Source organism: Danaus plexippus (genome assembly GCF_018135715.1).
Source record: "Danaus plexippus chromosome 16 unlocalized genomic scaffold, MEX_DaPlex mxdp_23, whole genome shotgun sequence".
Classification (NCBI taxonomy): domain Eukaryota; kingdom Metazoa; phylum Arthropoda; class Insecta; order Lepidoptera; family Nymphalidae; genus Danaus; species Danaus plexippus.
In genome coordinates this window covers 3,646,209-3,667,095 of record NW_026869851.1, presented here as the reverse complement: position 1 = coordinate 3,667,095, position 20,887 = coordinate 3,646,209, and the positions used below count along the sequence as shown (strand labels likewise).

At 31.1% G+C, this 20,887-nt stretch overlaps 1 protein-coding gene across 1 annotated transcript; it reads right to left on the bottom strand.

The window, feature by feature from the left end:
• Window positions 1-11,772: 11,772 nt before the first annotated feature.
• LOC133320299 (uncharacterized) lies at window positions 11,773-12,960 on the bottom strand. Its single transcript, XM_061528243.1, has 2 exons — window positions 12,648-12,960; window positions 11,773-11,936 (listed from the first exon to the last, which is right to left on the bottom strand). Exons 1-2 carry the CDS (start codon window positions 12,958-12,960, stop codon window positions 11,773-11,775), a joined length of 477 nt encoding a protein of 158 aa, XP_061384227.1.
• Window positions 12,961-20,887: the final 7,927 nt, after the last annotated feature.

Here is a 20,887-nt window from a genome sequence, read left to right as displayed (position 1 = left end):
TTTAAAAGTTTTATACATACATATAGTTGATATAAATCAAAAGATATTCTCAAACCCATTAAATATTTATTTTTAACAATTTTTCTACAAGCCATTACTTTCCAACAACTTTTGATAAGTAAAATAATAACAGCCTAATGAAAACATTGAAATATTGAAAATTCTTTAGTATTAAAGCCTCATTTCAAGGAAAAAAAAGCTTCTTACAAGAATATATTTACGTTCCGTTCCGTTGTTGTTCCGTTTAATCATTTGTTTATTATGTAATAGATTGATTAACACACACACAAACATACACAAATACACACACATATATATATATGTGTGTGTGTGTTTGTATGCACATGTATGCTGTATATCCAATTCATTAAAACTAATTTAAAATAAAATTAATTTCGATATAAATTTTATTAAAAACATTATCCGATAATTTCTACGAATTATAAGGTTTTAAATAATAAATAAAGTTAAAGAGCTTTCAGGGACATTATTATCAGGTGATTCTGATAATATTGCTTTAACAAAATATTTTTTATTTAAACGCAATACCCGTTCGTGATCTGGTCATGATTAATAATTTATTTAATATATACTTCATATGTAATCTGCTGTGTATACCTAGCTTATAATTCTGATGTTAAACATTATTGTAGAAAACAATCATATATACTAGCAATGGTTGCACTTCCAGAATTCTCAGTCTCAAAGTGATATTTCAGCCGTATGCCAAATCGCAGTTCATGACCTTCAAAAAACTTAATATAATATTGTATTCACAAGTCAAAACCTTTTTGCTGACTATATTCAACCGTTTCCAAACAGTAAATACAGGCAATATTTACCTCTATTTTTTTTATAAAAGAATTAAAACGACAGATAAGTAAACGAAGTCACACTTTGACCTTAAGTCTAAGCCAGTCGTCGGAACAATCACATTAGCTGTGAATTTAGTGTGATCACGCCCAGTATAAGATATATAGTTATATTGTGAGTAGGCACTGACGCAAGATATAAAAAGTATGTTTTAATTAAAAAATAAATAAAAAAAAGTATTTAAAAGGTTCATTAGTCCCAAATTAAAATATATAACATATAATATTTATGTGGTTTTTATTTTATTTTTCCCATAAAAGGATGGGAAACGAGCACATTTTAAACATCAATTATGGACTATGAAAACTTATATTTCATAAACAAATTGCTCTTTAAAAAGAGAAGTATGTATATACATTTAATCAATTTGACTATTGAACTCAAAAGCGTAACAATCTTTGGACTTGGACCATACAAAAACATTTACCCTGCAATGATCACAAATTTGGGCAACGGAATTAAATCGCAGAACGCTATCAATAATGGTCACAGACTAAACCATTGCATCGTTAGCTTTTAACACTATCGTTACTTATTATTTTAAGAAATAATATATCAGATTATTTCGTTAACCGAATAAAATTTTGTCGAACGAAAGAGGATATTGGAAAACTTTTTTTTATTAAATTTTAGTTATACGTTAATTTTAAATAATATATACATGATATTGATCATAATTTTAATTTCAAAGTACCTAGTGACCCGACTGCGGATCCAGGTTCTGTTTATAGGACTCTTTTATTCACCGAAGCAATTAGTGTAATTAAAACATTGTCCAGTTCATGGGAACTAATAACGTTTTCTAATCATGGCCATTTCTACTTATTATGTAACAAAAGTTATCTCGTGTTCAATTTTAATTTCGTGGAATAAGCTTTGAAACATTTTATTATTATATATATGAATGAAATGAGATTTTGAAATTTTGTGTACATTTACCGTCTAGGCCACTAGGCTCAAGTGGTTTATAGTCTACTTAAATATATTTTGATTTCTAAACTTTTATTTTAATTTCAATGTATGTAATTTGTTCGAATGATATCTAACATATTATTTTTTGAAGGACATTGTTTTAACAAATTGGTTTGAAATTTTTTGTTTGTTTGAAAATTATTAAGTAAGTTTGAAAATTATCCTTAATTCAATATAGGTAGTCATCATCATCAGCCTATACTGGTCCACTGCTGAACATAGGCCTCTCCAATTGCACGCCACTGAGATCTATTTTCGGCTACTCGCATCTGGACTCGCAGCTCCTGCCAGCCATCTTGCGCAAATCGTCACTCCACCTTGCCTGAGGACGTCCTACACTACGTTTGCCGAGACGCGGTCTCAACTCAAGAACTCGTTTACCCCAACGGTTGTCGGTTCTGCGGCTGCTATGGCCAGCCCACTGCTACTTCAGCTTGCTAATCCGGTGGTATAGGTAGTGCCATATTTAAAATGGCGGACGAGTTACTTTAATTAATTTCCTACAATGTGGGACTTCTAGTGCTTAGTACAATTTTTTTTAGAAGTTATTTCACCATTTGAGCTGTAAATATGTACATAGGTTCAGTGTTGATTACAATGCACGGGTAGCTTCGTGACTTCATTCGCGATTCGACATGACGGATTATCCAAGTAGTAAAAGTTTTAAAGTAAAATTTATATTATCATTTTAGGATGTTCTAATAAAAGCTTTTTTTTTAATTTGTTATTTTTGTTTATTTCTAATTAATATTGACGATGTATTGTGTATATATTATTACTTACCATGGTATAAAGACGAAATACAATTGTGAAAACATTTTTTTTTTTCTAAAACTATCCATAAACTACTTACTATATTATTTTTTTACTCTGAAACAAACGATTACAAATTAATAAATTGTGGATGCATGTATTATATTTTTAAATTCTTACGCAATAGTCGTAAGGATTCGGGATCAAAGTAATTCAAGTTCGCTTATATACAAATGAAATATATAACAGAAGTAGATTAAAGATTAACGAAGTATTGAGATTCCAGAATGGGTTATTAGATTTTTTGCATACACAGTTCAATTTTAAAAATCTTTTCTCACTGCCAAATATTCGTTATGGAAACTTTATTACTTATCTGAAAGATGTGACTATTAAGAATTGATGAATCGTTGTAAGATAAGACTTAAATAAAATTAGACATATCGTTCAACTAAGTGTAATAGTTCAGTTCGGCTCATCAAATTTTATTTTAAAATTTATGAGACATGACGTGCAGACGTCTGGACGTACGAAAGCTAGAATATTAAAAATTAAGCGTAAAATATCATGTGAGTTATTACGACATATTTTGACGCGAAATAATTACAAATTATGTTTAAGGCTTTAGTAATTAATAAAATTATTACAAATATGCAGTAACCTAAAATAAATGAAATAAATTTGGATTTTTTTTTAAATCTTTAAACTGGTAATTACTTGAATAATATACATTTATCTAATTCACTCAATAAAAAATAATGCTTTGGAAGAGATGTTAATCTTATTAATCAGAACATGGAATCATATTATGCCTTTTAGGAAGGACATCTCTAATAACGGAAATTATAGTAAATAACATATTCATACACCAAAATGATAAAAATAACTATTTTATTATAAGAAATAAACATGTGTTAGGAAATGTAATTTTGTACATAATTTAAAACGTTTTCGAAATGTCTTAAGATCTAAAATACGTAATGCTTTCAAGGTGATTGCACCACTTTCTCACCAGGTAATTTATAAAATTCAATAATACCGTTAAGGTCTACAATTAAAACGGAAAAAGTATATATATGTAGATAACTGTAAGTGGTAGAGCCTAACTATGGTCAAGGCACTACAGCTCGAACATGGGCTGGGTCGACGGATGAAGTGCCACCCTATCACAGAAGATCTTAAGTGGTGAAGTAGTCTTAAATAGCTGTGTTTTGTCCAATGAGTAACAGCGCTGGTTGACCTTTACCTTAACCCACCCTTTTCTTCCATCGCCTTATTTCCACCCTTTCCTCCTTCTCCAACAACCAAGGCTGACAACGCTTCCATAGGTGACGGTGACTACTGGCCATCAAATAGGCCGTCTGCTCGTTTGCCACCTTACACATAAAATAGTCGTGCAAGCAGTTTTAAACCCAAAGTTTTAACTATTTTTTTTTATATAAAATCATAATTTAAGTACACAAAAAATATTTTATTAGCACAAACGTAGATGCAACATGTTATGTTATTAAAACACAAGTTGCTGTTTGTTTAATGTAGCATACGACTTTTAATATTTGAGTTGGCGAAAATGTTTCAGCTGAATAAAACATATATATTTAAAAAAAACTATCCAAGTCACGTTATGTGTCACAAATTCGTTAATTTCAACTTTGTACTTATTTCATATAATAATAAAATAAATATCAAGTCAGATGACATTTTTGTCATAGGATTTATACCATCATCAGCCTATAGGAGCCCACTGCTGAGCAAAGGCCTCTTCTCACATGGAGAAAGTTAGAGCATTAATCACCACGCTTGCTCAAGACGGGTTGGCGATTTTAATCTTATAATTAGAAATTATACGACCAGGTTTCCTCACGACGTTTTCCTTCATCGTCTGTCAGTGGTGTCTAAATACTCTTAGAAAGTACGCATGATTCAGAAAAGATCACATTGGTACTTGCCAGGTTTCGAACCCGCGCCCTCACGTATGAGAGGCGGGCCTTTTAACCTCCAGGCCACCATTACTTAGGATTTATATATCGACTCACAATTTTACATTATTCCAGATATTGTAGGAATATGAGAGGGTAGGAGAGACTCAAACTATATATAAGCAGTTGTCAGAAGACATCAGGACTCTTTTTCGTTCGTAACCCGGGTTGGTTGTTAGATTAGTCGTTAGTAGATTGTGGAAGTGTGTTTAAGTTTTTCATTTATGTTATATTCTGATTTCATTTCACGATAAGTTTAAATCGAGATAGTTCAAAGTTGTTAATCTAAAATTGTTTTCCGTTTTGTGTAAATTTAATAAATTAATACTGAAATCGTATCCAATATTATTATAAAAAATTTAAATAACTTCTTGTTTCTAAGAATATATATATTTAATTCATAAAATGTTATTGCATATAATATTTGAAATCAAAGAATCATTACATTAATTATATTAGATATTTTAATTATGAAATATATTTTGCTTTATTGTCAAGCATTCCATTGGCTGATGTATCAATCACATCATCTGTGTATTTTCAATATTTTGAATAATTTATTAATATTAAATATGGTTTTGGATTGAAATCACATAATATTCTAAATATAATTGTTAATTTATGAATATAATGACAAGGATTTAATATGATTTTAGTTATGTTGAACATAAATGAACCGTCTCACAAAATTTATTGAGGTGACGTAAACTTACTGACCAAAAAGTTAACGCAGTGCTTAACAAAAAGATTGTATTGTATTCTATTTACACCTACGATTCTCTTTTGTATTGCATTTACACTTATGATCATGAAATATCGGATATCAATATCTGTAACCTTCTACAGAATGATTACATATGAATCTATTTAATGCATTTCTGCTTCAGTAAATGAAGCCTCCTTTGTAAGTCAGGGAGTTTTTTTGTAACTAGCTAAGATAAAGTTGTCACTAGAAAACCGGTTGTTCCAAATAATATCTTATGAAGGACCAAATATAAATGTTTTTTCAGTAATTCAGGTTTCAGCTTTTGAAATCTGAATTTCTGAGAAAGATTCTCGATTTAAAATTAAATGATTCACTTAACAATAATATGATCCCAAAGAAATGTGAAATAAAACGTCAATATCTTTAGCTCACAAAGGGCAGACGGTTTTCACCCCAACTAATGAGTTTAATACGTCTCAAGCCCTATAAATCTTTCTACAGTAAATAAAATCTAATTTAAGTGTTTGCGTATCATTTTAGGAGCTATGAAATCTTTCCCCGGTAACACCGTAAAAGTAAAAAGAGTTCGACCTCCGATAGGGCTTCGATTACAATATATAGGGTGCTAATTTACGATTATACTATTATATTTACCATCACCCTCGTTGATAATAATCTATTAAGCAATCCCAACTAATTAATGAAAACAAAAGATCCCAATATTTTTGTTAGTTTTTGTAAATTTACTAGTGTCATTTAATCCACAGTTCTCCAAGATTTTCTACTTTTTCAATACCTTCAAACGCTTGACCTTTAACCCTTATATTATTTTATATTTAACTGTGAATAGAAACTCAATGGAATCAAATGCCATTTTGACTATATTAGTCATACAATCTATCCGGCTTTTACCAGTATTTATACCGATACATATCAATTATTTAAAAGTATGGAAGACGTCAGTTGTGTCTTAAAATAGGCGATTATTCGCAACCTTTAATTCCATTCTAATGTGCAGTATATACTGGAGAATCCATGGCAATTTAAAAAATATTGAATGAATACAAAAAAAAACTTTTTTTTTACTTATCTTCTAAGTTGCCTGCAAGTACTATTTTAATTTGCTGACGTCACCACCTTTATTGCATGTTAAAGTTTCTAATGTTGTACACATATGTTTGTCAACGAGCTTTTTAAATAGAATATAATTTGCAAGAAGTTTTTACAACTTAATTATAATTCCTAAATTAAAAATTACAATTCCTATCGTTTTTCACAGGGAAACATTTAAGCTACAGCTAGTTTTCGTAGAAAGTATATGCCCGCTAAATATTTATATTTAAAGGCAAAATTTAATATATGAATATAAACTATATAAAACGTGTGAATTAATTCATTGCCTGGTAAAGCATGGTAATGGTAATTAATGGTTATAGCTAACTTGAAAAACATTATGGCTCTTCGACCAAGAAAATAGGCTATTTACTAAATTTTAAAATATAATTAATAATATATTAGCTTAATCATTCAATTACTTCGAAACAACTATTTATTTGAGATATACTTTACATTTACATTTACTTTACATTTACTTTACATTTACATACTGCATAGTGTCCCAGCACAAGTATTAATATGAAAAGCAAATTATTAATCATTAGGAATGCCAAGTTATACTTAGAACGGCATGACGCCACATTTTCTGACTGTCGTTCACTAGTACGTGACTTAATGCGTATTTTTTATCATTTTCTTTTTAAAAAATATTAATAACCTTTGCTTACTTTGATAAATTCTTTTATTTTTAATATCTGTATATATAAATCAATAATTATAAACTGATTCATTCTTATTAGAAACAAGCCTAATGCATGTTACGTGTATAAAAATCTGTTAGTGCAAGTTTTATTACTTCAGTAGTCCAATTATTATACTTCATTCACAGTTATATCACAATAGTAAGCGCAAACGCTGTCATCTACTTGTGCCAACTGCTACAAATCGTTGCGAGACAAGCTGTGATTAATTTCTCCCTCGGTCTGATTTATTTGCTGATTCTTAATTTAATGCTACATTCTAAATTCTATATAATTATCAACTTACTACAATTTTACTCAGTACATTTTTTATTGCTACTGAATATCCATAGCAATGTTTAAGTTTCAAAATGCTTATTGCAATATATCTATTCTATTTATATTTTTAAAAATAATACAGATTACATATTATTTATTTGAAATTTGAAACCGCGGGTCGTAGTTTAAATTGGAATTTTACTCTAGATATGAGATATCGCTTTGTCTCTTAATTAAATCTGCTATGTAAAGCGAATGAACTAAAAATCCTGAAACCTTCGGACATTGGACGATACATAAAAATCCTTTTTAACATATTTTATTATTTGGAAATGGAAAGAAGCCTGAAGAAGTTATTGTTAATTTCATCTTACATTATGTTACATCCAAAGAATTATGTCCATTTCAAAAGGTTTACTATGATAAACTATTTTAATAGACAAGTTAAACAAATTTATCAAGTAGTATTTTGTAGGCATTCCTGTTTTGATTGACTGCTATTTTTATTTTATTTTCATAAATTAAACTAATAGTGACTTCATATTTTATCTCAAAGTATCTTTGTATAAATATTTTTTATTATTATTTTGCTCTTTGTTCTCTCTCCTAAATTCTTGTTTCCTTGTAAATGGCCTGCACTTTATACTGACTTTCCAATTTCACATTTTTAATATTTTGATGCATTTCTTTTGTGGAATAAAATATTTTTTGAGAGATGACGAAAATAATTTTAAATTTAAAATATCATAATAAAACGATGTCCTTTCTCTGTTCTTCGACAAAGTCTTCTAAAGGTTAGCCCTTACAATAATATCGTTAATAATATACACTTGTAAATTTAGAAATAACAAATGTGGGAACAATAATAAAAGTACCATTAGTAATTGCTATTGTGGACGGCTAAGGCTTTATAATTTTTGGCGCCATTAGTTACGAATCACTGTCGAAGAATATGGATCATAATTTTTTTTGACCCCAGAATAATTTCAGCCGGATTTAATTTATAACTAAATTAACTACAAAATTTATTTGTAGGATACCAATTTATGACACCGAAGTAATATCATGGTCGGTGAATCCAGACAAACATTAAACATGTTTTCCATGTAGTTCACTGGAAGTATATAATCTAAGCATCGTAAGACTTTTCCCTTCGATATAACGTTTGTTTTATTTTTTATTATCACTGATATTAGTTTTTTATGTACCATAGAAGGGACAGTTTGTCCATATGACGTCAGTCATGGATATAAGCAACACAAGTAAGTTATGAGTAACTGCAAACCGAAATTTCAAAATCACTTCACAATTATCAAACTTTTTGTGAAAGATCTGAGAACTTTCAATGAGAGCGTTTCTAAAAAAGGATTACCAATTCCATTTAGGTAAATATTTTTTATTTAAATTACTTGTTATTTTATGTATTTTAGGAAGCGAGATCATTGCTGACAAATACAGCTCTTGATCCGTAAAGTTTAAATCCTAGTCAGATATATTGATCTCTATCATAAAAACATTATGATAAAGCTAGGAATATACCTGACTGACTATTTAATCGAAAAAAAATATTCTTATAACTTACCTACTTGTAAATTATAACTATAAATGGTATGTGTGAAGCAGATTCAATTATTCTTTTTGTTTTATTTAATATAACCTCAATTAAGTGACTTAGTCCGACATGATTCCAAACAAATAAAATTCTGTCAGCCGTTAACTGTAAATAGATATGACATATTTAATTTTGTTTTAGAATATTTTTTAAATTTCAATACAAATTTTTCTAAATAACAATTAAAAGTCAGTCATATCAAATATTTAAATAACAGGAATCGATCATTAAAAAACGTATATTTGTTACAAAAAAATGTATTTTTTTATTGCCAACTATAATATAAAAGTTCGTTTCAACGTAACGTAACGTAAAACGTATATATCGTATCATATTATTGGTATAGCATCATTAAATATTTTTATGTCGATTGGAATATTCCATTCGGATGAATTATGTGTTTAAATAATTAGTTTTATTTTAAAACATTTTCACATGTTTTGCAAATTCTCAAAAAAATTCAATATCGTAATGTTTTTCATACACCCTTGTAAAGCAAAAATTAATCGAGTAACATAATATGTCACATATCGTTTCGACATAAACTCGTTGTAAAGAAATCACTTCAAGAAACCATTAACTTCAAAATTTATTTAACGAAATGAATAAGCTGGGACTAGTATACATCAAGAATCTCTTTTTATTATCACATTACAATAAAAATTTGACACGAACAAAATCTACGGAAATATTTATTAAAAATAGTCTGATTTCTTTAAAATTCTCTCAAGTCACACTAAGCCCGATTTTATGTTGTCCTTCGTTTTATGTAAAGAAGAAATTTTGCTTTTATTCCATTACTGTTTTTTTCCTTCAGTTTTATATTCTGTCCAACGAGAATTACCAATAGTGTGCCACCAGTAACAAGCACACCATACGTTCAAAGAAACACTGCGTTTCCAACACATCTACAGGGTTGTATTATAACTTACATAACCGTAAATTCATTACTGAATGCGAGGATTTATATGAGTTTCAATGAAATTTGATTCGTGATTTGTGAAAATTGGCTGTAGACAAATATTTTCCTTCCCTACTAACGCCGCGTCGCTTCTTGCCAGTGTGACTGTTAGCATTGTGACTCACTGCTTATATTCAATACAAATACCTCACGACAAACTCATGTTAAATGCAAAAAATGTTATGCATGTGTTAGGGTTTAAAAATTAGTGCATTTAGCAACTCGTTTCCTTTTATAAATCATTTACGTGAGTTGATTAAAATTTACTTGGGCTATTTACTTGGCTCATTGTAGCGACTAAATATTTTTCGCCACTTTCTTTTATAGCTTTTCTGAGCGTAAGTATAATATTAAAATAATTTAGTTAGTAATTTTGTTAGTTTAGCTATGTACATAAGAAAGAATTCCTTCTTTCTATATAACTTTTATATATAACTTAGTAGTAATAAAACAAAAATAAAACATTTTTTCGTTCAATACGAACCATCATCAGTCTATTGTTAAATAGATTTGAATTCGTCATTATTAAGTTACATCAGGATTAGAGCCATTAAAATAATTTGAAAATTAAGTAAGAATGTAAAAAAAAAAAAAATTACAAAAATTACAATTAAGTAAGTTCAGAAATCCATTAACCACATTGTTTTGTATATAGTTTTTAATCACTTAAGGGATCCAAATATCGAAATCCATATAAAATGTTCACGTTGACATACATATATATAAATAAAAGATACATTTTTAGGTAACTAATACAAGTTAATGAATAGCGATAAATATATTTAAAACAAAAGATGAGAGACTAGAGGAAATTGAGATTTAAATAGAATCTACTTTTCTTTATATAACAAATTTAAAATATATATGTAATGTTTGTTCAAATGCTTTTTTTTCCATAAAAGTTTTATGAATGAGAATGTTTGTTCAAGTACAACTCAATCTACCTTCAAAGACTACCATGCTGTTGTACCATGCCTTACTAGCAATTATTATCGTTATATACTGGGTAAAAATATTTACCTAAAATTCATCATCATCATTAGCCTATCGTACCCACAGCTGGGCAAAGTCCTCTTCTCACATGGGGAAATCTAGAGCATTAATCACAATACCTGCTCAAAGCGGATTGGCGATTTCAAACATTAAATTTACCCAATAGTGCAGTATTAGTAGTAGTAGTTATTCAACCCATAAAGTAGGAAAGTTTGGACGCAATTGATAATATTTTGAACCTTCGTACTGTAAAATAGGAAGAAATTTGATTCCCATTGATATTGAGATTTGACTTGACAAACTATTATTATAAATTTTTAAAAACTTTTTAGTTTCGTCATGATTTTTTTTTCGTTTGATCTGAAAATAATGGAAACTTGATGAATGTAAGCTACTCAACCACAAAATTATTAACTGCCGTTCGTTGTTAAAAATTAAATAAATACTTCAAAAAAAAAGCAAAAACATTTTTTATTCTCATTCGGACAAATTGAATTGGACATATTTTTAGTTTGTTACGAAATAAAGATAATAGTGACTTAAAAATGTAAGTTTTCAATATAGCGGTTGCTATTTGATATGAAAGAAATCCGTGCCCAATTAAGAAATCTTAAATAAGACGATTTCATTTTAAGGAAATACCAAATATAACAATAGACTCTTGTTTCAAATATATGAATTTATTATACACCACTTACTATAACAATAAGAAAAGTAATAAAGTAATAATTCGTTTTCTTAACAAACAACGATTAAGAGATAGAGAAGTATAAGACAAAATTAATGGCTTAAAACTGAATAACTTACAAACATGGTGAGAAATAAAAAATATTAAATTAAAATAAAAACTATGACACACTTTGCAAAAATATAACAGTATACGTAACAACAGAGGAAGCGATGGACAATATTATACCATATTCAAGTTTGTAAAATTTTAAAACGTGAAAGTAAATTGGTTTCGTTTGAATAATTTCTTTTAGTTCAGTGACAACTTTCCGCATTCCTGGTGCTGTAAAGCAATAGTTAAATTTACCAAAAAAGAGGAATATCATTAGTAGATATAAAAATACTCACAAAGGTTCTTATTTGCTATCAAATTTTCAATAAAAAAAAATATTCTCTCTGTTTGGCGATAGCTTTGTTCACAACAGTGTACGCTACAGAGTAAAAATATACAGATTGATATCAATCGGGTAGCGACTGCCATCATAAAAAGCCAACTGTAGTCTATCACCTGAAAATGAAAACTGTTTATAAAAAAAAAGTTTTAGTCAACATCAATTGTGTGAATATTAAAGATAACTAGATCTAAGATTTTCGCGAGTATTCATTTAAATGAAACTAGTATTATACTAGTATTATTATTATAATACTAGTTTCAATTAAAGATAACTGTATATATTTAATGAAACTAATAGAATTAAAATTAAAAACATTAAAGAAAGTCAGTTGGGTCATCAAATTAAATGTCAACATAGTTTTATAAAAAGGATGATGAAATCTTTTTATATAATATAAAACACTTACTAATGAATCAAATATAATCCGTATCAGTATATTTAACAGCAAAACCATTTCAATGACGAACATTACATTGTTAATAAATATCTGTGAACACGGAAACATTTATTAGTCAAACGATGGTGATGCAATCTGTTTTGTAAAGCATTTTTTTTTACCCGAAATCCATACATATTGTTAACGTAATTGGTCTGCTTACTTATCAATAAATAGCATCTGGGAATCTGATTTAGTTCATTGCCTTTATTAATGAAAAAATGTTTTCGGTACGACAAATGTTGATGCACTTCCGTCATGTAATCATAATAATAATGGTAATATTTCAACAAGTCTCCAATATATTTCAAACGGTATTTAATTTGACAAATATGAGATACCATTTCCAGAGTATTAAGAATTTTGAATAAGTAAAACATATACTGCACTGTGTAGACTATTGAAACTAGCCAACCCAGCGTTACGACAGAATAAATGAAATCAAATACCGCCGTTAGAGGGACAATAGCGAACATTGTTAAACAAATTTGGAGGATATTTTTTTTTATTTCTTTATAACATACGACGCCCAGGGATTTGTCAATCGTTTGGTAAATAGCGATGTAACGTAAAAAGGCGTGTCCTCCATATTCGTGAACGGAATAGATATCAAAGAAATATTGAATATTAAAAAGCAAGTGAAACATTTGAACGAATGATAAAGAAGTACCCAAATCAGATATCATGCCAATACTCATGTAATAACTAATACAAGAGCCCACAATAACAAAAATAAGTAGGATAGTTATCACAATGTGTTTAAAAAAATTTGAAGTGATTTTTAAATGGCCGTCACTGAGACAAACACGAGACAATCCGAATATATTTAAAATCGTGTACAAAGGTAAAAATGTTGAAAATACATCCAGTTGTGAAGGACTAGTTTTCACACTATAATTTTTCATATTTTCAAACTGTCACATATATTTTGAATGTTAAACGGACGACTAACTGTTCACTGACAATAAGAGATATGAGTTATTCCGTTTGTAAAATTAAGAGTTATGAATATTGATATTGGATTGATCCATACTCTATTACAATAATTCAATTATCAGTAATAATAAATAATATATGAAACATTTTATCATTATAGCAATTTTATCAATGTACCAGCGTTTAGTCAAACTAATTCATAAGCAGGATAGGAAGGTAAAAACAAAATTATAGACGAGTTGAAATATTGCAGTCAAGGCTCCTCATTTAAATAAATGTCTTCCATTGTCGTTACGGAGTAATGTTTTGTCTTAATTCCAATGGCTTTTATTGCTTTTACTTGGTTGCATATTGTTTATCTGCGAATAAATAAATCCTAATATTGAAATGTATTTTTGAACAGGAAGCTTGTTAAAAACATTTCAATCTGACTGGAAACGTAAACTTTAGGGAAAAATAAATGTATGTTTTCTAAAAGTTCACTTTATGAATATGATTATATTTTAAATACAACAACTCTAATAAACTTTACATTTTTTCTAAGGGTTTACTACCATTATTACCATTTCAGACTAATACACTGTAATAGTTATAAATATTAGGACCCATAATTTTATATATTTGAATCAATGTTTATGAAAAGACTGACTATATTGACTCCGTATTGCTTAATATCTATATTTTCTTAAGTTTTTTAATGCACTACGATATGGTTTGTATTAAATGATTAGATTACTAAAGTTTTATTTCATCAAACAAAATAATAAAGAATACCAGCGGTAAATAAATTGTAAGAACAGGTAAATTTCCAAATCCTCATAAAATTTTTACGTTGACATACATATATATAAATAAAAGATACAATTTAAGGTAACTAATACAAGTCACTGAATAGCGTTAAATATATTTAAAACAAAAGATGAGAGACTAGAAGAATCACATCTCGTCTGCCCGTGATCACGGTTGCTGAAAAGTAATCGAAACGTCGGGATTATATGGTTTTAAAAGAGACGAAACCTCTTAGCATTCAATGGATTCACCGTGCGGGTGCCGGGTCCATTGCGTTGCAGGGAGTGGAGCTTCAACAGTGCCTGGGACTTGCGATCCAGGTGTAGGTTTAAGGGGCCCCTAACTAACGCGCGTTAAACGCTCACCTCCACTGTCCAAGCTCCTCTCCCTACCTAACCATATTTGAAAAGAACCTACTAGGGCTGCCTTCGAAGTACGTTCCAAGAACGAATTGATGTGAGTTCTGGACAGGCCCAAGTCTTTTAGCAGGTTGTAGAGAGATTTAGCCGTCATACCTCTCGCTCCCACTTCTACCGCGTATAAATCCACGACGAACCTATTTCGAGTGAGTTCGTTTGTGAGCTCGTAATATTTGTTGACCTTGATGGTATGGTCTTTGGGGATGTTGGTTTCCTGAGGAACCGTAAGCTCTATCATCACAACGCGCTTTAAGATTCGCGAATACATAAATATGTCTGGTCTGGAGGCCGACGCACAAATATCCTCGGGGATTTTGTATTGTTTTTCATACGTATCCATCATTATAGTCCAATCCGTAGCCGCTTTAAGGATGGAGTAAGGCTTGACATTTGTTTTTATAGCCCTAGTGCCCTCTCTCACAAAACCTACTGATCGCTCGTTTGTGGTTATTTCCTTTTGCGCTCTGGCTACCGAAAGACTAACCGCTTCACGTATGATTTCTAGAACCCTATCGTGACGACGCGAGTATTGACCGCTATCGAGGAGTACCTTATATCCCACTAACAAGTGCCTAGCAGTTCCAACTGCCTTCCCACAGATATAGCAAGTCTTTTCGGTATCTTTACCCCATCTTACTAAATTACTTTGATCTGGGAGAGTCATCTGGAACGCATTGAGATAGAATTATAGCAATGCTGGCGACCAATCATGGATTAAGGTGCGCCATTTTAGTGCTAATGGGATGCAAAAATCTCCTATGTCTAACCACTCGTTCTGCATTTCTAAACTTATTGCATGGATCTTATATTTATCATTCTCGTCTTGCCGAATAAAAGACTTCAATATATCCGTATCTTGGACCTTCCTACTTGATCCTAACCCTACTCTGTTACTTTGCGCTCCTATCATAAACTGCTTGTGGAATTGAAGCCTTGACTCTAGCTCTGGGGCATCTTTGTCTTTTGGGAGCGATGTAACGACGTCATCCTGGGATTTCCCCAGGATGTATCTCTTGGAAACTCTCAGGTGTTTGTAGAGCTCCGATGGCCTTTTTAGACTCATCCCAAAACTATTGCGATCCCTAATTAAAACCGATGAATCAGCCGTTAGCGAGCCCGAGCCACAACTTCAACATCTTTATGACGCCTGCATCTAACTTTGACAAAAGGGTTTTATTGAAATCATAAACGAGGAAAGGCCAATTGAAACGTGAAGTCAGTAATTATCGTAGATCCAAGCTTTTTTAACGTTACTGATCTGTTGGCTATCTACCTTGTTGAGATCGTTTAAAAAGCTATCTACTATACCTTCTAAAGATGGAGTGCGACCTATATAATCAATCTTCCGACCGAGAAATTTAAATGGTGCATTTTCTGTAACCGTAGAAATGCATTGACTGCCTAACGAAAATCCCGGATCGTATGAGGTGTATCTTGTACTCCGCCTACCGAGACACAGACAGTGACATTTACTTGGTTTTGTCCTCAATCCATCGGTCCACTCACAGAATCTATCCACTTCATCTAATAGTACTTGACAGTGTTTGGGGTTACGTGTCAGTATTGCGAGATCGTCAGCGAAGGCTAAAATGGATTCCGTGTATTTATTATTAAACTTGAACCGATACCCCCATTTTTTCTCGTTGCTGGTTAATTTATCTACTAAGATGTTAATTACAATATTAAATACAATTGGAGACAAACAGCAGCCTTGAAATTGTCCTACATTGTAACTAAAAGTTTTTGAATGGCCTTCTTTAGTTGTTATAGAAAACTTTAATTTTGAGTAGTACGACGCGATCATATCGGTAACTAGGGGCGGAACGTTGTACCATCTCAGCGCGAATAGCATCAATTCGTGTTGTATCGACCCGAACGCGTTCTCTAAGTCTATCCAACAAACTGTAATTTGCCTCTCGCTTTTCCTAGCATCTTTTAAACTCTCCGACAGCAAAGTGTTGTGTTCTAGGCATCCAGAAATTCTGGGTAAAAACCCTTTCTGGTGATTTCGCCTAAAATTCCTGTTGCTGAGCATGAATCGCGTCATTCTTGTTTGTAGAACTGAGAAAAAGATTTTGGATATAGTATTTGTTAAGGCTATCGGTCTAGTATCTTTCGGATCTGTGACTCGATCTTTTTTGGGAATGAGGACAAAAATTGCTTTTCCGAAGCACTCCGGGATTTGCTTCTTTGACCAGATTTTATCGTATATATATGTATGTGAGATGTTTACGAACCGATGGACATTTTTTAAAGACTATATATGGGATACCATCGGGTCCCGGCGCAGATTTAGACGATTTTTTCTTTATCTGAATACTTATCTCATCTAGCGTTGGAGGGATGCCGTGGAAATCGAAACGAGGAATTCCAGGTTTTTGATCGTTGGGATCCGCATAGAGTCTTACACTTTTAGGCACTTCGTATGTGCTCTTAAAATGATCGTAAATTTGTTCATTGGTCAAGAGAAGCTGTCCGCATTCTTTCTTAAAAATGGTTTTCGAATACTCAAAAGGGTTTTTATCAAAATCTACTTCTTGTTTTGCCCGGTCAAAATTATCGCGATTTTTTGCAGTTTGCGCCGATATTTCTTGATTAATTTTAGAATTGATCTTAACACCCTAGCTAGTTAATGACTAAGGTGATTGTCGCCTAGGGCTTTGGCTATACGTAGATTTTTTATTAATTCCCGTTTTTTCCTCCTCATTTTTATCTTGAAAGAATTGTCTTTATTTTTGCGAGCGTAATGATTTCGAGGTGGATATTGCTCGTTAAAGTAGTCGTAAATAGTATTTTGGAAAGTTTCTACTCGCGAGTTCAAATCCTGCTTCGAGCCCGGATGCTCTAACAGGTCCGCTAAATTGTCGTCGTGAACTTTCCAAGTCGATTGTTTCATGTTTGGAATGCTAAGACGTGTCCGGATGTCAATGGACTCCTGGTAGTTTCCAGTTAATGGGATACATGAGGGTCAACTCTATCCGCAGTGAAAGTTGAAGAACTTACCGACGATTGTCGTGCTTCAACACCATTATGTGTTTTTAGATGTTTAATGTACCAGGCTCGTCTCTTGTAATTTTTCCCGCACGTAGGGCATTTCAAATCCGTATTCGCGCCGTTTTCGCCGTTTACATCGACCGGTGGACAGATCTTTCGCCCCCCCTTTCGGACTGTCCTAGGGGTATTTTTCTTAATAGGACTTTTAGCTTCGTAAATCCCGGGCTGGGCTTGCTAGGCCGTTGCCCTCGGCTGTCTTTCCAGCAGTCATCTGTCTTTCCAGTGCCATCTGTCTTTCCAGCGTCAACTGTCTTTCCAGCGTCAGCCCGACTCTCCGGGCAGTCGTTTTAAATGTATTATAAAATCCGCGTAGTATATCCGAAAATATATTAGTTTCATTTAAATGAATAAAACTCGCGAAAGTCTTAGATGTCATTATCTATTTGGTATATACATAGTATAAGCCCGGATCCAAAAATATATTCTGAGTAAGAAAATAATTAATTCTTTTAGCAAGAGCAACTTTAGGGTGATTATTAAATGTATTTTGCCTCTATTTTTATTTTCAAAAATATTCTCTTACAATATTAAAAACTCTTCATAATTAATTCCATGAAATTTTCTTCTCAATTGCAGTTTTTAATTTTCTTCTTAACTTTTTAAGTGGCTTCCTCCTAAAGTCACTGAATATTTATGCGACTTTTTACGCTTTATGTTTATTTAATATTATGAATTTTGTTATATGTTATTTAATTTCTTTCCACCTTACTTGGCATAAATGTCTTAGTGATTTGGCATAAAAAAACAGACAAACAAAACAAAAAATACAAATAAAAAATTATACCACTTTAAAACTTCTTTACACTTCAGTTGCAGGACTGTACGTGCATCGCGAACATTCATCCCACGAACTTGAAGGATTTGGAACGATCCTCCATCCAGGTTTCTTAAGGAACTACAACATGTTGACATCACATAACGTGATCAGGACACAAGGACGGCAAAGCATCCACAATACCCCATATGCTACAAATGTTCATGGGCGATGGATCCTAGAAATTTTCGTGTTTTAATTTTGTGCGCGAATTTCATACCGCTAGATAGTAAAAAAAAATTTGAATGCACCATCTCAGTGACAACCTATTCAATATAGCGTTGACAGCGGATTTATAATTGGAAGAAAACACAGAATCATGGAAAATGTTCTAATAATTTGCTATATATGTAAGTGAAGAAAGAGGAATCGTATTGATTCGTCTGGACGTCAGAAGTGCTACCACGAAGACAGTTGAGCATATGATTGGCTGACGATAAACAGAAAATGCAGACATCAAGCGTGCAGTTTCTGTGCAGACTCTCCAAAGTCTTTCCTTTCAAACACCGAATGCTCGGCGAATTTACACCTATGATCAAGGCTAACTAAATTGGTTCTAGCCTAGTCATGGTAACTGTTAACCTTTTTGGACGTCACTCCACAAAGTCAAAAGCAGTGTTATTAGGCAGCGCCTAGCCAAAAGCAAGGGAAAAGATTTAAAATAAATATGAAATGTCTGTAATTTTTTATCGTCTTACTTTGACAACAAATTTATATGTTTTCATTGTCTTAGTTTATTTATTTATTTATGTTAATTGAATACATATAATCAACAATAACACCTTATTTGAGGTGCTATCATAAACTCATTCCAGTTTTACGGTGCGCCAGTGTCGTCTTGTGTTTGACAACTTAATCTACTTACTACTAATTAAACTACTACAATTAATTATAACTAAAATATAAATTGAAAAAAAATATAGAAATTATTAATTTACTAACACAGTATCAACTAAGTTTACTTAAATCTTTCTTAATGTTACATTTTTTATAATTGTTAATGTGGGTATTCATTAAAAATATATTGTTACGTTTCTTAACAAGTTATATTAACGTGTGCAGTAAAGCGTACACAGGTTGTTCCATTTACTTATTTTATGATTATTTCCTTATATTACTAGTAATATTATTTAGTTCCATTTATTGTTTTTATTATTTACAATAGAGTGAATGGGTGTGTATGTGCGTTGTGTGGATAAAAAAAAAATTATATTTTTATGCACGTGGTACTAAAAGTGGTAAATTGTTCGCTGAAAATCTTCTTGAGTGTCTTCGATTTGGTTCGGAATTGACCGTATAACATATTAGTGTATGAATGCAGATATAATCACTGGCTGGTATTATTTTAATATTTTTGCGTTTATTACTCAAGTGGTTTTTTGTATTGTTCTTTCTATGAAAAATTACTGCCTTTTGCAATAGATTTAATAATTATATTTTTCTTCTACTGAAATAACTAACAATATTATAATCAAAGTGTTGACAAATCTAATTTCTGATCTTAATACAGAATAAGTACTGCTGTATAAAAAGAGTACCTAGTTTACATAAAAGTGTTGAGTACAAAACTGTGCCATAGACTTTAGACTGAACTGCAAAATAAAAAAAATCATTAATTTTTTTAGCCTTGCATCATTCCAATTTGATAAATATTAAAATAGAGATAATGGGATTTTCTTCTTTGAACCCACCATTTATTAAACTGAAATAGAAATATCAAACTGAATAATTGTTCAGAAAAAAAAAAATTGCTTTTCTTCTAAAAATAGAATCAGGTCATTGTTTTTTCAATATTCAATATAAAAAGATTGAAGTCATTAGTGTAGACAGTAATTCGCAATAACCTGATGTAGGCAGCTTTTCAAAACCAATCTGCTAATGCAAATTTTATAAACAGTGAAGCCGCTCTTCTTTACTGTGTTCAATATGTACGAGTGTTTTTGCATTTAATCTTATTTGAGATTAGTTTAAGAGGCAGCTGGCACTACTTCCGGAAGAATTACCACAATATAGGTTAAATATATCAAAAACTGTTAATGCATGGCAACAGTGTTGGCAACGCATCCGCAACATCTATGTTGCGAATGTGCACAGGCTATGATCACTGCTGCCCATCAAGTAGGCCGTCTGCTGTTATGTTGTTGTTATGCTATCTGTTACGTTTTTTATAAAAGATTAAAAACGACCCAAATTTAACGTATATTTTGCTCGTTTCTCATTTTTGTAATAGAAAGTTATTTTTATGACAAAGAGCTAATTATAATTTTTTTTTGTTTGATATTTCATCAATTTCTTGTATGGTGTTCAGTTTGATGTGAGATACTACCTGTTGTTTTTTTATAAAGTGGCTTTTTTATTTCTTATAAAAATCATCTAGAAGTCTATCATCTT